Consider the following 12589-nt stretch of genomic DNA (forward strand, 5'->3'; position numbering starts at 1 on the left):
ATTTCTTTCATTGTTTCACTTGTTAACAATTTGGAAAACTCCATTATTTTTACATAATTTATCCAAAAAGGAAGGCTACTATTGCTATAAAACATTAAGACCAAAAAGACTACTATATCTCAAAACTCTGTTTCACAAGGAATAGAAAAGTCTTTCATGAAGACAGTTGCATTGCCCTTCAGTTACGAGTGTTAATGAGGCTATAGGGCTACCAGGAACCTTGTATCTTTAGCCATACAGTCACTCTTCTTTGGTTCTCGGATTATACAGAAGCCCTAGGTTTTGGAAAATAACTCATCATTTTAAAAAGTATATCCTCAACTCAAGTGACCCAACATACTGGATGCAACCACCAATCTTATTTACTAGGAGACATGATCTGACTGAATTAGCTCCTCATACTCTTTTTAAAAAATGGCAAATAGTTATGCTTAGCCATCTCAGATTTGTTAGAATCCTTAATGTCCAGCCAAAATACATGTGGCTAATGTTAGCATAAAGGACAGGAATTAGTTTAGTAACTAGTGACCAAAGTTAACAGTTTAGATTTAACATAATAAGATTCATAGCAATTTTATTCAGAAAATATTTGTCAATTCTGTTTCCTCATAATGAATCTTTTCCATGATATTTACCACTTGTCTTATTAAATGTAAAATTCTAATTCACATCTAATTCTAATCCTTTATTTTAGTCTGAGTTGCTGCAATATAATTTTTGTTTTTCTGCTAAAAGAAACTAAGTTAGAGAAACATATTTGTATTATTTAGTCATTTTTATGCCCTGGATTAAATTCATTCAACTTATTCATTCACCTAATTATTGTTAAATGCTTGCTAGGTCAATACAGAAATTAATGAGAGAGTCTCTACTCTCAAGGAAACACAGCAATAGACTATTAGAGTTAAAAGAATGTTAAAGAGCATGAAAGTATATATATACATGTATTTTATTAAAATTTATATACATTAAGTGCTATCAAAATACACTTTTCTGTATTAATAAATATTTACTCCTTAAAGAGTTTTAAATAAATGAATGCACCTTAATTTTCTTGACCCAATTCCCTACCAATTGGCACTTAATTTGCTTAGGATTTTCATTAACAATACACAGATTAACATTTTGTGAATAAATATGTGCACATACTCTTCATTATTCCCACAGAATTGCTTCATAAAAGTGGAATTATTTGGTCTAGGCAAATGAACATTTTAAACACTTTTAATATATTTTGGCAAATTCTCTAATGAAGGGCTATACCCTTGCCCAACTGGTTACACTCTCCTCTCTGTCTTGCTTTTAACACCTGGACAACAGATAATTGACACTTCATTGTGTGTATGATAGTACTTATTTGTTGTCCAGTGAAGAAGACTTCACCTTTTTCTTAAAATTGTAAATATCCATTTCTGTTCTTTCACCATTTCTCTACAGGAACATTTGTAGTTTTCACATGGATTGTAAGAACTATTTTTATGTTCAAGACGTGATCTTTTTGCTGCAATCTATAATGCAAAATTTTCTCCATTTTTCTGTGTGTATCCTCAATTTTGTTGTGTTTTTTGTTGTACCGAAGGTTCTTTTCTTGTGTGATGTCAAAACTATTAATTTTCTCTTTATAGATTCTGACTTAAAATATGTAGGCTTTACTCAACTGTATATAAATAAAAATATAGACCTATATATTTTGTTTACTTCCTCATTATTTTTACTTAAGTTTTGGTCCCACAGACTTTAGACAATGCTATGGGATAAAATTCTAGCTTATTTTTTCAAATATTGATTTAATAATTTAGCCAGCAAGATATTTTGATTAACTCTCCTCTCTTACTGAAAATGCTCTCATTTGAAAGTTCCAAGAAATGTGGGTCATAGCTAAAGTCAACCAGCTAGACTGTGGCAAAGCCAGAATTTGACCTCGAGTTCAATGCTTTGAATGTGTAGTGGCAAACAGTATGGCTCTGGAATCGATGAGGACCACACGTGAATGGGGCACGAATGGAATTCTGCCACAGCTATGTTACCTTGAGTAAATTACTTCTTCCACACCTGTTACTAATATTTAGAATAAGGGAACGTGATTCTATCAAACTTCTTAATCTTTAGAATAAGGGGAAATAATTGTATCAACCTTATCCTGTTCTTGTGTAAATGAGTCATTCTTCAATTTATTCATTCAACAATATTCATTAGAAGTGTTCTTTGTAATAGATGTTTTTTGAGATGTCATGACTATAGCTACCTTAAAAATGGATATTTTCTAGTAATAAATTAGTTTGACTTCATGATTAACTTAGTGTTGAATTCAAATAATGATCTATAGGATCTGGAGTCCTGCTCCCAGCATTCCATCTGCCCCGTACTCTCACCATTGGAATGGTGAAAAAGATACCTGGTGGAGATATAGATATAAATATATATATTTGACTCGTCTAAGTGTGAAGGAAAAGGCTGTAAGTGCACACTGTATATTCACTCTCCAGCACAATACCTGACACAGAGCTGGCAGTGAATAGATTTTATAAATGAATGAGCAAATTAACAATGTATACATTCTTGTCCATGTAATTTTATTAAAAATAGAACAAATTGTCTCTAAACATACTTGCCTTTCCTTAGTGAAACTAAGAGCATTTTTAAAATATGTAGACAGATGAAATAGAGATAGAGGAAAATACCCACACTCTCCTGCCTCTGTGTAAATGATGAAAAGAAGGTGCTGTCCTCTCAGATTCATCAGGCCATTCTGATTCGTCATCATTAACTTGCCCACATGGATTCTACCTCTGAATACTTCCAGTTACTTGATTAATACCCCAAAGTAGCACCTACTCAGCCATCCCAGATGACAAGGAAGGAGAGAAAACACTCTAATGCACTTTGTAGGTAACGTAATTTATCTTTTTTGTTCTCAATTTAAGTATTGACTTGTTGGTGCCAAGCAATGTGCTTGGAATCAGGGAGGCAGGTGATCAGAGCACAGACTAGGTCTAGACTTCTAGATTTGATCTTGGCTCCACTGCTTGTGGTCACTTAACTTTCTAGTGCCTCAGTTTCCTCATCTATAAAAGCAGGTAATAACAATAGTGCCTATTTTATGCGACTTGTGAAAATTAAATGACTTATCATTTGTGAAGTACTTGGAACTGTACCTGACACCATAGCAAGGACTCTGTAGATATTATCAAATAAATTAATACACTTTACCACTTCCTTAGCAGAGCACTCCCTGACCAAGTTACATCCCTTTACCTTATTTCGAGATGGAGTTTCGCTCTTGTTGCCCGCCCAGGCTGGAGTGCAATGGCACAATCTAGGCTCACCGCAACCTCCACCTCCCGAGTTCAAGTGATTCTCCTGCCTCAGCTTCCCAAGTAGCTGGGATTACAGGCATGCACCACCACACCTGGCTAATTTTGTATTTTTAGTAGAGACAGGGTTTCTCCATGTTGGTCAGGCTGGTCTTATACTCCCGACCTCAGGTGATCTGCCTGCCTCAGCCTCCCAAAATGCCGAGATTATAGGTGTGAGCCACTGCTCTTGGCCTACCATATTTCACAGCACCAATCACCAGGCCTGTATCTGTGTAATAATATTACCTTCATTTTTTAATAACACAATTTTCTTTCCCCATCAGACTCTAAACCACCAAGAGCAAAACTATGAATTTATTGACACCTTTGTCTGTTGCTATTATGCATATAAGAGTATTCAAAAATTACTTTTTCTTTAATGTATTAATACAATAAATCTCCAAATTAATTTTTCCTTTTATAGGTCTTTATAAGCCTTGGTATAATTTATAAGCTTGGTTAATTAAATTTCTTTATGAAAAAAATCATTGCATCAAATAATCATGGAGCTAGAATTTTTGGCATGCTAATGTCTTTTTACAGATGACAAAGTTGTGATTTGATCCATAACTACAGCCATGATTGCCAGGCTTTTGAAAAGATCTTGAATTCTTTTCATATACTTGTTACTCAAAGGCCATATTCCTTAGAACTGTTACATTTATTTATTAATAACACCTTAATGTAAGATGGTAAAATAGCATCTGATTGAAGGCAGAAAAGCTCTCCTGCCATTGTCTGGCTTGCAGGCATAAGATTTAACATCTTTCTACTTACATGTTTTCACCCATGATGGCATCCACTAAACCTAAATCAGTGTCTGGCTCATGAATGAACAAAATATAAGCTCAGAATGGCATAAGAAAACCTTATTCATGGATCCCATCCAAACACAAATTCACAATGCTTAAAAATGAAAAGTAAATCCTGTAAAGCTCAACTTTATGTAGTTATCTTAGAAAAAAATATATTTTTAATTGCCTGGAGTCCTCATAGCTTCTTGTTAAGCTTAACAAGAGGTATAAAGCCATGACTAAAATATTCATACTCCACTCTAGTCCCTATTTAAAAAAAATAAAAAAGGGAATCACTAGTTTATTCATCTTGCCTAATGACACAGAAGGGCAAAACAAGCACCCAAACAATGAATAATAATGTAAGAGCTCAAACTGTAAAATCAATATGTCAGATCAGCAGAGCTTTGCTTCGTTTTAATGTTCTCATCTCTGAATGCAGCACAGCTTATCTTCTGAATTATATATATGTATTGGCCTAATTACATAAATATTGACTTTTCCTTATATGAAGTTTATTCTTTCAATCTCTCTGTAATTACCATGTCAATATTTGTGGCTGTAGTAACAATGAATTTAAATCTGTTAATTGTGACTGATAGTGGCATGCCATGAGATAATTCAGTCACTTAGTCTCAGAACACTGATGGCACTAGATAATAAGTGATGAATCAGTAATTCCCTAAGTATATGGTACCAAGGTAAACATCTTTAAAAAGCAATTCTTTCAACCCAGTTAATTAAGGGGTTAGTCTTTTCCTCAACTTGTCAGGTTTCATAACGTACAGAAGTAATAACCAGAATGCGACTGGATCTTGGTCTATGACTTTGCCTGCATTTTTTTAAATGAAACACTATATCCCTAACTTCATTCTCCAGTCCACCCATTAACAACTTCTTTGATCTGTTGATAGATATCTACACCTCCTTCCTCACAGTTATATGTGTGTATGAAAGATATAATTTAACATTTGTTGCTATTATTCTTTGCTATGTACTATTTCCATAAAGGTCCTATTCCTGATCTCACTTACATGTGGAATCTAAAATAACTGAAGTCATAAAGGTGAAAGTAGAAGGGTGGCTGCCAGGGGATGGATGCGGGGAAGGGAGGAGGGATGGTGGGTGGAGGGTACAAAGTTTAGTTAGACAGGAGGAAGAAATGTTTTAGACCACTGCACAGCGTGGTGACTATCATTCATAATGCACTGTATATTTCCAAATTGCTAAGAAGGTACATTTCAAATGTTCTCTCCACAAGAAAAATGCTAAGGATGTGAGGTGATAGATATGCTAGCCAGCTTGATTTTATCATTCCTCCTGGTATACATGTCAAAATATCACATTGTACCCCATCAATGTCTATAAAATTTGTCAAGTAAAAATAAAAATAAATTTGAAAAGGATCTTAGGCCTACTTTATTCTAATGTAAAATATGATCTGTAGAAATTTTACTTTTAAAAAATATTTTATTCAATTATATCCCCTCACCTGGTTTTATTTTCACGGGAAAAGTTTTCGGTTACTGAAGTTGATACATCTCTGAAACAAGAACTAATCCCGTACCTCAGGATATATTAATTAATTAAATGTCTTCACTTTCTTACCAGTGGCACAGAAATGTTCCAAAAATTTTTAAAAGCTAAAAATCTTTTCACTTTGCTCTTATAATATTTCTGAGAATTTTCACACAAGAGCTTGAACTCTCCAATTTAAGTAGGACGGAAATACCTGTGTCATATTAACCATTTAGAATTAGGTGAACACAGAGAATGGTCCCCCAAAACAATACTGTCCACACTTTGAGTTTAAGAGTTGTTCTAGACATACTATGGTGAAGTGGTCACACATCATCCTGTGCTTTCTTATTTGCCTCTACAGGGATGCCAGATGATATGAACTTCAGTGATGTAAAGCAAATCCATCAAACAGACACTGGCAGTACTTTAGACACAACAGGAGCAGGATGTGCAGCAGCAACTGAATCTATGACATTCACTCTGATAAGTGTGGTGATGTTACTTCCTGGGATTTGGTAACTGAACTCTTCTGTCCTGACATACCTTACTGAAGTCTCGATTTCTTCTCTCTCTGCATATGCCTGGAATAAGAGATCCTTTTTCAATATAACAATTATATTTATGAAAAGATATGTTACACTAACTTCTCAGAAGCCAAGCTGAAATATTCATAAAGTCCCTAAAACTCAATGTTTAAATGACACACTTTAAAAATATGTCTTTTTTCAATCTAACTGAAAACCTCCTTAACTTCTAATATATTAAATCTGAAGATGTGAAGGGCACAGAAGTGACTTTGAATAAGAAGAATTTAGTGTATCAATTCCAAGCCCCTTCCTTTCTAAATTAAAAATGTTTTCATTTGAAAGTGTATTTGCCAGACAATGAAAACAGTATGCAGTATTTCTTAAAGTACTGAAATTAGAATATCATGAAATAAATCAAAACATACAATGGCAAGTAGCATGCATGCATATTCAAGAGACTCTTCCATTTTTGCAAGCTGTAGAAGGAAATGTCTGAATGTCTATAAGTTATAGGGTAGATTCTTGAGAAGAATTTCACATAATTTCACTGAAGAACCTTGATAATTTTGACCCACTGTAACTTAGCCACTGATGAACCTTAAAGCTGAGTATTTTAGTAACACCTGATTTGTATTCCATTATATTCAAAATGCATCTTTGGTATTGTGCCTCTGCTCCCGCCTCTCTCTTTGCCTCATAGATTTAGCTATGTTGGGAAGCACGTGCTTGCTTTAGGAATATCTCCAATAAAGCTGTTAATTATTTGGTGGAAAATTTTGAAGAGTATTTGTCATTTTCTTCTGGCAAAAATGATATTTTCACCCATTTTCAAAATATTATGTACTACTTTTTAAAGCCTGATGTTGAACAATTGGCTACCTATGCATTTCTAAGGTTCCTATGAATATCTGCAGACATGTCCAGAAAATATGATATGCAACACTTTAGCTCTTTTCCTATTTGCTCATTAACGGAGCTGCAAACCAACAGTCCCTAATTTCTCAGTTGGGATAAGTTGCCTCAATAGACACTAATAGGATATGTATATGGCTATACTTGAGGAAAAGAGAAGTTAGTTTTTATTAATAAGTATCACATCCAGTCGACAGAGAGAAAATATAATTAATATAAAGTCACAGAATAGAAAAGGGAATTGATGACCTCAAATTAAAAAAAAAAAAATTTGAAATGACTTCTGACAAAGACACGAACAAGACACAGCCAACTGCGAACATTAATGAGGTAAAATCCATTTCTGCCAATCAGGAAACAATATATGATCAAACCTTGTTCTCTCTTAAGTTCTCAATTAACAAAATGATCTAAGGATGGTTAGTTTAGATCACAACATTTTTAAGCTGCCCAATCAGGTTTTACCCTCCGTTCAAACATGCCTCAGAACCGGAAGTGTTCTTCTACCCGTCAGTTCCGGATGCCATTTTCCTAGGCTTCCATTCCACACCTAACATTTCCTGATCCATTCGGTTAATAACTCATTTGCACTCACCTTGACACACTCCACAGATTACAAACTTTTAAACCTATTTTGAAAATTTTTTACTTCAACCTCAGCTCTTCATTTAAATCAGTCTTGGAAAAAAGCGATACTAAGGCACTCATTTGCTGCCCTCCAGCCCAAGTCTTGATTGGCTTGCTACGGCAAAATTTCAGACCCAACTTAAGAGGAATTTAATTCTAAAGACAAACAAACTGAAGAGCATGCTTTAGCAATCTAAGATCTATGGATAAAATTAATTGACAGAAGATAATTTTAGATATGGCAAGAAACGGACAAAAGCAGAGTCGTAAAGTCAATAGAAGAAATGAATATTTTTTATTTAAAAACCAAGTTTTACATGGTCAGATGGGTGTTATCTGCAGGTGGGCGCTTTGGGGACTATATAAGCAATAATGGTGCTGCTAGAGCTTAAAACACTGAGGGGTTTTCAGAATTTCTTTAAGAGCCTAAGGCAAAATTGTTAATATTCTCAGTAAGGATATACTTATCCATTAATACTTCCCATTCTGTGACATTTCATATCTACATAGTTTCTTACGAATTACAAAGCTCTTTCAAATAAGAGTATCTCATTGGACTTTCTTCGCCCCCTCAAAGACAGGCTTGATTTTCAGTCAAATAAAAACAACAATGCTGATATGGCTCAGAATTTGCTTCTGGAGAGTTTTGCATTAATAAGGTCTAAGAAAGTTTTGAGCAATTATAAAAGTGTTGGATATGTGTCTACTTTCCAAGATTATTTAATAGATTACATCAGACTGAATGTATATATTTAAAAATATCACATACATCTTATAGTCACATTTTATGCTGTTGTAATTTTTAAAAGAGCCATATTGTTGAATCCCTGAGTTATTTTTATATGAGTTTAAGTAATCATAAAACTTAGTCTGATATTTTGCATATATTGGGGAGACTAGGTTTACAAGCAGACCTAACATTTACTTGGCCTTTCTTTGTATAGGCACCTTGATAAATGCCTTTATGCACAATGTCATTTAATCTCCCCCAAAAAATTGACATTTCCATTTTACCAATGAGAAAACTGAGCTTATAAATATTAGGGAATTTGACAGATGTCATACAACTAATCATAACAGAGTTAGATGGTGAGTATAATACCTTTAAATAAACCGTATACCTTCCTGGTTCAAAGACACAGTTTTGGAACAACAGCGAGGAACTACAGGTTAGCATAAAAATCATTCAGAGACTATTTAAGTCTCCAAACTAGGATTTAACAAATACAATTGGCTATAGAATAATTGTCTAATTATCAAAATGCACAATAGTGTAGAAACATAATAAAAAGGAGAAGTGTAAACATGGACATTTTTTAGTACCATTCATTACCCTCCCATATATTCAAATCCACTGTAAACACAAGAGCCCTGAAAATAAATCAGCTGCCGAGAATGAGAAAGAAAACACAACTGTTATAACTCTAATGGAATCATGAAGTTTAGTTTCCTGTGCAACAAAAAGGTATAAAACATTTCTTTGGCCATAGGATGGCATTAAAAAATGAAAGGAAGGAGAGGAGGAAGGAAGGAAGGAAAGGAGGGAGGAGGAAGGAAAGGAAGAAGGGAAGGAAGGAAAAGGGCATGGCGGAATATTATTTTTTAAATCTTAGATTTGCCTTTATCCTCTATTTATGCAGGAATATCTTATCAATGAAATAATGTCTGCATGGTTATCTTCTCACTAAAAAAGGACTGAGGTTAATAAGCTATTTCCTCCCAACACTCAGATTTTCTGAAGTGCTTTCAATAATGATGCTTTGAAAAGGACTAAATTCATTTATTACTAACTGTTTGCTATCATATAAAATATTGTTTCTAATATCAGAATCCTTCAAGGACAATAAAAATGATTTTTTTCTTGAACGAATATATTCAACCTAGACGTCTCTTATTCTGAATGAGAACTTTGTTGAGCAGGCTACATCACTAATGTATTTAGTTTGCAAACTTTAATGTCATTCATATACAATTACATGGGTTATGAAAATTCAGAAATAATAATTTTTAATGTTGTTAGGTATGCATGTGAATGTATCGTTTTTCTTTAAATGCAGATTGTTGTATACAAGTCATTTTTGATTAAAATACAGATAAAACATAATTCTCAAGTCAAAAGTCTGCTTTCCTTGACTTTACTAAAATTACAGAGTGAATTACTGTTATAATTATTTTATGAATAGAGATCTAATCAAATATAATTCTTAAGCTATCCTTTCTGCCCCCTTGCACAGAGAAAACTGAGTAATTTCATCACAATATAATTTATATTTCTGTAGCAGAAAAAACAATAACTGATTTGGAAGAGAGTAGAGTAGGAGTGGATGTCCATGGTTACTTTTTGGAAACATCTGATTTAAGAGACTTTTGCCTTCCTGCACTTGCCAATTGTCACACTGGAATCAACTTCATGAAAATGTGTGTGAGAAGATCACGCATCTTATTTTCCCCTTAAAATTTTACTTTGACTACATTGAAGACCAGAGTGAAAGACAATATACCAGAATTTGAAAGACCATAGAATTAAGAACAGAACAGTGAACGTTTAAGGATCAAAACTGGTTGGAGACAGAAGGAATGGGATTGACTGCAGTAATAAGTAAATTCTTACTTTTATGAGTTTGATACCCACCTCTGAACACGTTGGATTAGAAGGAATGAAGACTCTTAGAAAAAAAGGGAGGTCTCTGATTTTCCTGAGATTGCTCAGCCAAGACCACTAGCATAACAAGAAGAAAAAAGAAGAACAAGAACAAGAACAAGAAGGCCCAGCTGTAAGACAAATGCTGTGAACAGTATAGTACGTTCCAGAAAGAGTGACTCCATAATTGTGATCAAAGAGTTCCAGGACTCAATTTGCAAAGTCAATGTGATTTGCTCACCCAGGGCACATTCTCACTCCTCTCCTTGACCCTCCTAACCCTGCCACTCCATCCATATACATACTCATTCCCCACATACATTTTCTGGCTACTGTCTCTATTTCCTTTCTCTTTTCTTATCATCTGTAAAAATTGAGATAACTGTATCTACCTCACAGTGTTACTTAGAGAACTAGATAATCCAACACCTATTAGGACCCTGCTGGCCCATGATGAGCCATAATGATTCGTGTTTGTTCCCTTCCCACAGAGCTTTCTGTTAAAGTGCACATGTTTCCAAGATGGGACAACACTAGAATATTTAGTTATGGATTCTGCCTGTCAATAAGTTTTTGATAGGGGAAGAGATCTGTGTTAGTCTGTTTTCATACTACTATAAAGAACTACCTGAGACTGGGTAATTTATGAAGAAAAGAGGTTTAATTGACTCACAATTCTGTAAGTTGTACAGGAGGCATAGCTGGGAAGGCCTCAGGAAACTTACAATCATGGTAGAAGGCAAAAGGGAAGCAGGCACAATCTTCACATGGCAGCAGGAGAGAGAGAGTGAATGGGGAAGTGCTACCCACTTTCAAACAACCCGATCTTGTGAGAACTCACTATCAAGAGAACAGCAAGGGGGAACTCCAGCCCCATGAACCAATCACCTCCCAACAGGCCCCTTCCTAACACTGGGAATTAAAATTCAACATGAGATTTCGGTGAGGACCTGGAGCCAAACCATATCCAGAGCATAGAGAAGATGGTTGGAGAGTGAATGAGTAGGGTTTAGGAAAGGGAAAGAGAAGAGAAGCAATGGACTCTGGAATGCGCAAGGAACCCATCCTGCCTGCTTCATGTTTCATGTTTTGCCTGGACTCACCCTGGCTATGAGGCTTATTCACTGAAAGTTTTTTTTTTTTTTAAGTATTGGGAGTAAGTGGTCTTTCTGTCATTGAATATAAAAGGATATTAGCTCTGACCCGGTATTCAAATGTGAATTGGTGTCTACAATGACAAATTTAGAGACCTCCAAACCTTGCTTGAAGGTCTCCTTGACCGGTGTATTTAGACCTCCATCTCTGTGTGATTATTATACTGTGGGGTACCAGCACAGCCCAAGCGCGGTGGGAAGAACAAATATGAGTAAACAAGAAGTGTGTTGCTCAGTATCTCACCTGTTACCCCCAAGTGGTTATTTCTGAGAGGCAAAATCACTTCATTAAGGTCACATTGCCAATAATTGACAAAGCAAGCATTCTAAAACAAATCAGCCTTCAAAATCCTTTTTTCCACTGCACCACTCAGTATCCCAGGGTTCAGAAAACCTTTGATAGGTCAATTAGGTTAGGTTAGGCTACTTGCAGGTTGTATAGGCTATTTTTAAATGTTCCCTTGTTTCATTCACTTTCTAAAATGTCTTCTCTCTAAGATATTTTATTTTTCATTTGTCTTTCATCTCAAATTTAGCTCTAGTAATAAGGGTGAGGATCCTGAGGAGATTCCATATGCCAAGTGCCCTAGTGTGGCCATCTGATGGGGTAGTTGGCTCATTCATTGACTCACAAGCATCCAAAAATGCTGGAGAAAACAGCAAATGGAGTTCAAAGGCTTTAGCAGTAATTTTCTGTATGACCTTCAGCAAGTCCTGTAACTCTTTGAACTTCAGTTCTTTGTTTGTAAAATAATGTGGTTGAGCCAGATAATCCCTAAATTTTCTTATGTATTTTTAGAATTCTAGATTTCTAGGCCAAAACAGAAAACATTATTGATGCAATAAGAAAGAACATTTGTTTATTTGATGTCACATAATTTACCATTTCCTAATATATAGAAGGCACTTGAAAAAGTAATGCCTAAAATACAATTTTAGTTACAACTTCTGCGTAGGTTTAAAACTCCAATTTCTTTATTACACATAGGAATGGGGCTTTTCTGTATAAGATTTATTGGAATAATCTTTCGATGATTAAAGGGAAGAACCATCACAG

General features: G+C 34.8%; 1 protein-coding gene across 1 annotated transcript in view; it reads left to right on the forward strand.

Moving 5' to 3' along the window:
* The window catches only part of GPC5 (glypican 5), a 1453242-nt gene extending 1446270 nt beyond the window's left edge, over positions 1 to 6972 (forward strand). The window contains exon 8 of the mRNA XM_063714990.1: positions 6033 to 6972. Coding sequence (XP_063571060.1) covers positions 6033 to 6190 — 158 coding nt within the window. The 3' untranslated portion in view covers positions 6191 to 6972. The remainder of the gene's footprint in view (positions 1 to 6032) is intronic.
* The last annotated feature ends 5617 nt before the right edge of the window (positions 6973 to 12589 follow it).

The sequence above is a fragment of the Pongo abelii genome, chromosome 14 (genome assembly GCF_028885655.2).
Source record: "Pongo abelii isolate AG06213 chromosome 14, NHGRI_mPonAbe1-v2.0_pri, whole genome shotgun sequence".
In the NCBI taxonomy this organism is placed as follows: domain Eukaryota; kingdom Metazoa; phylum Chordata; class Mammalia; order Primates; family Hominidae; genus Pongo; species Pongo abelii.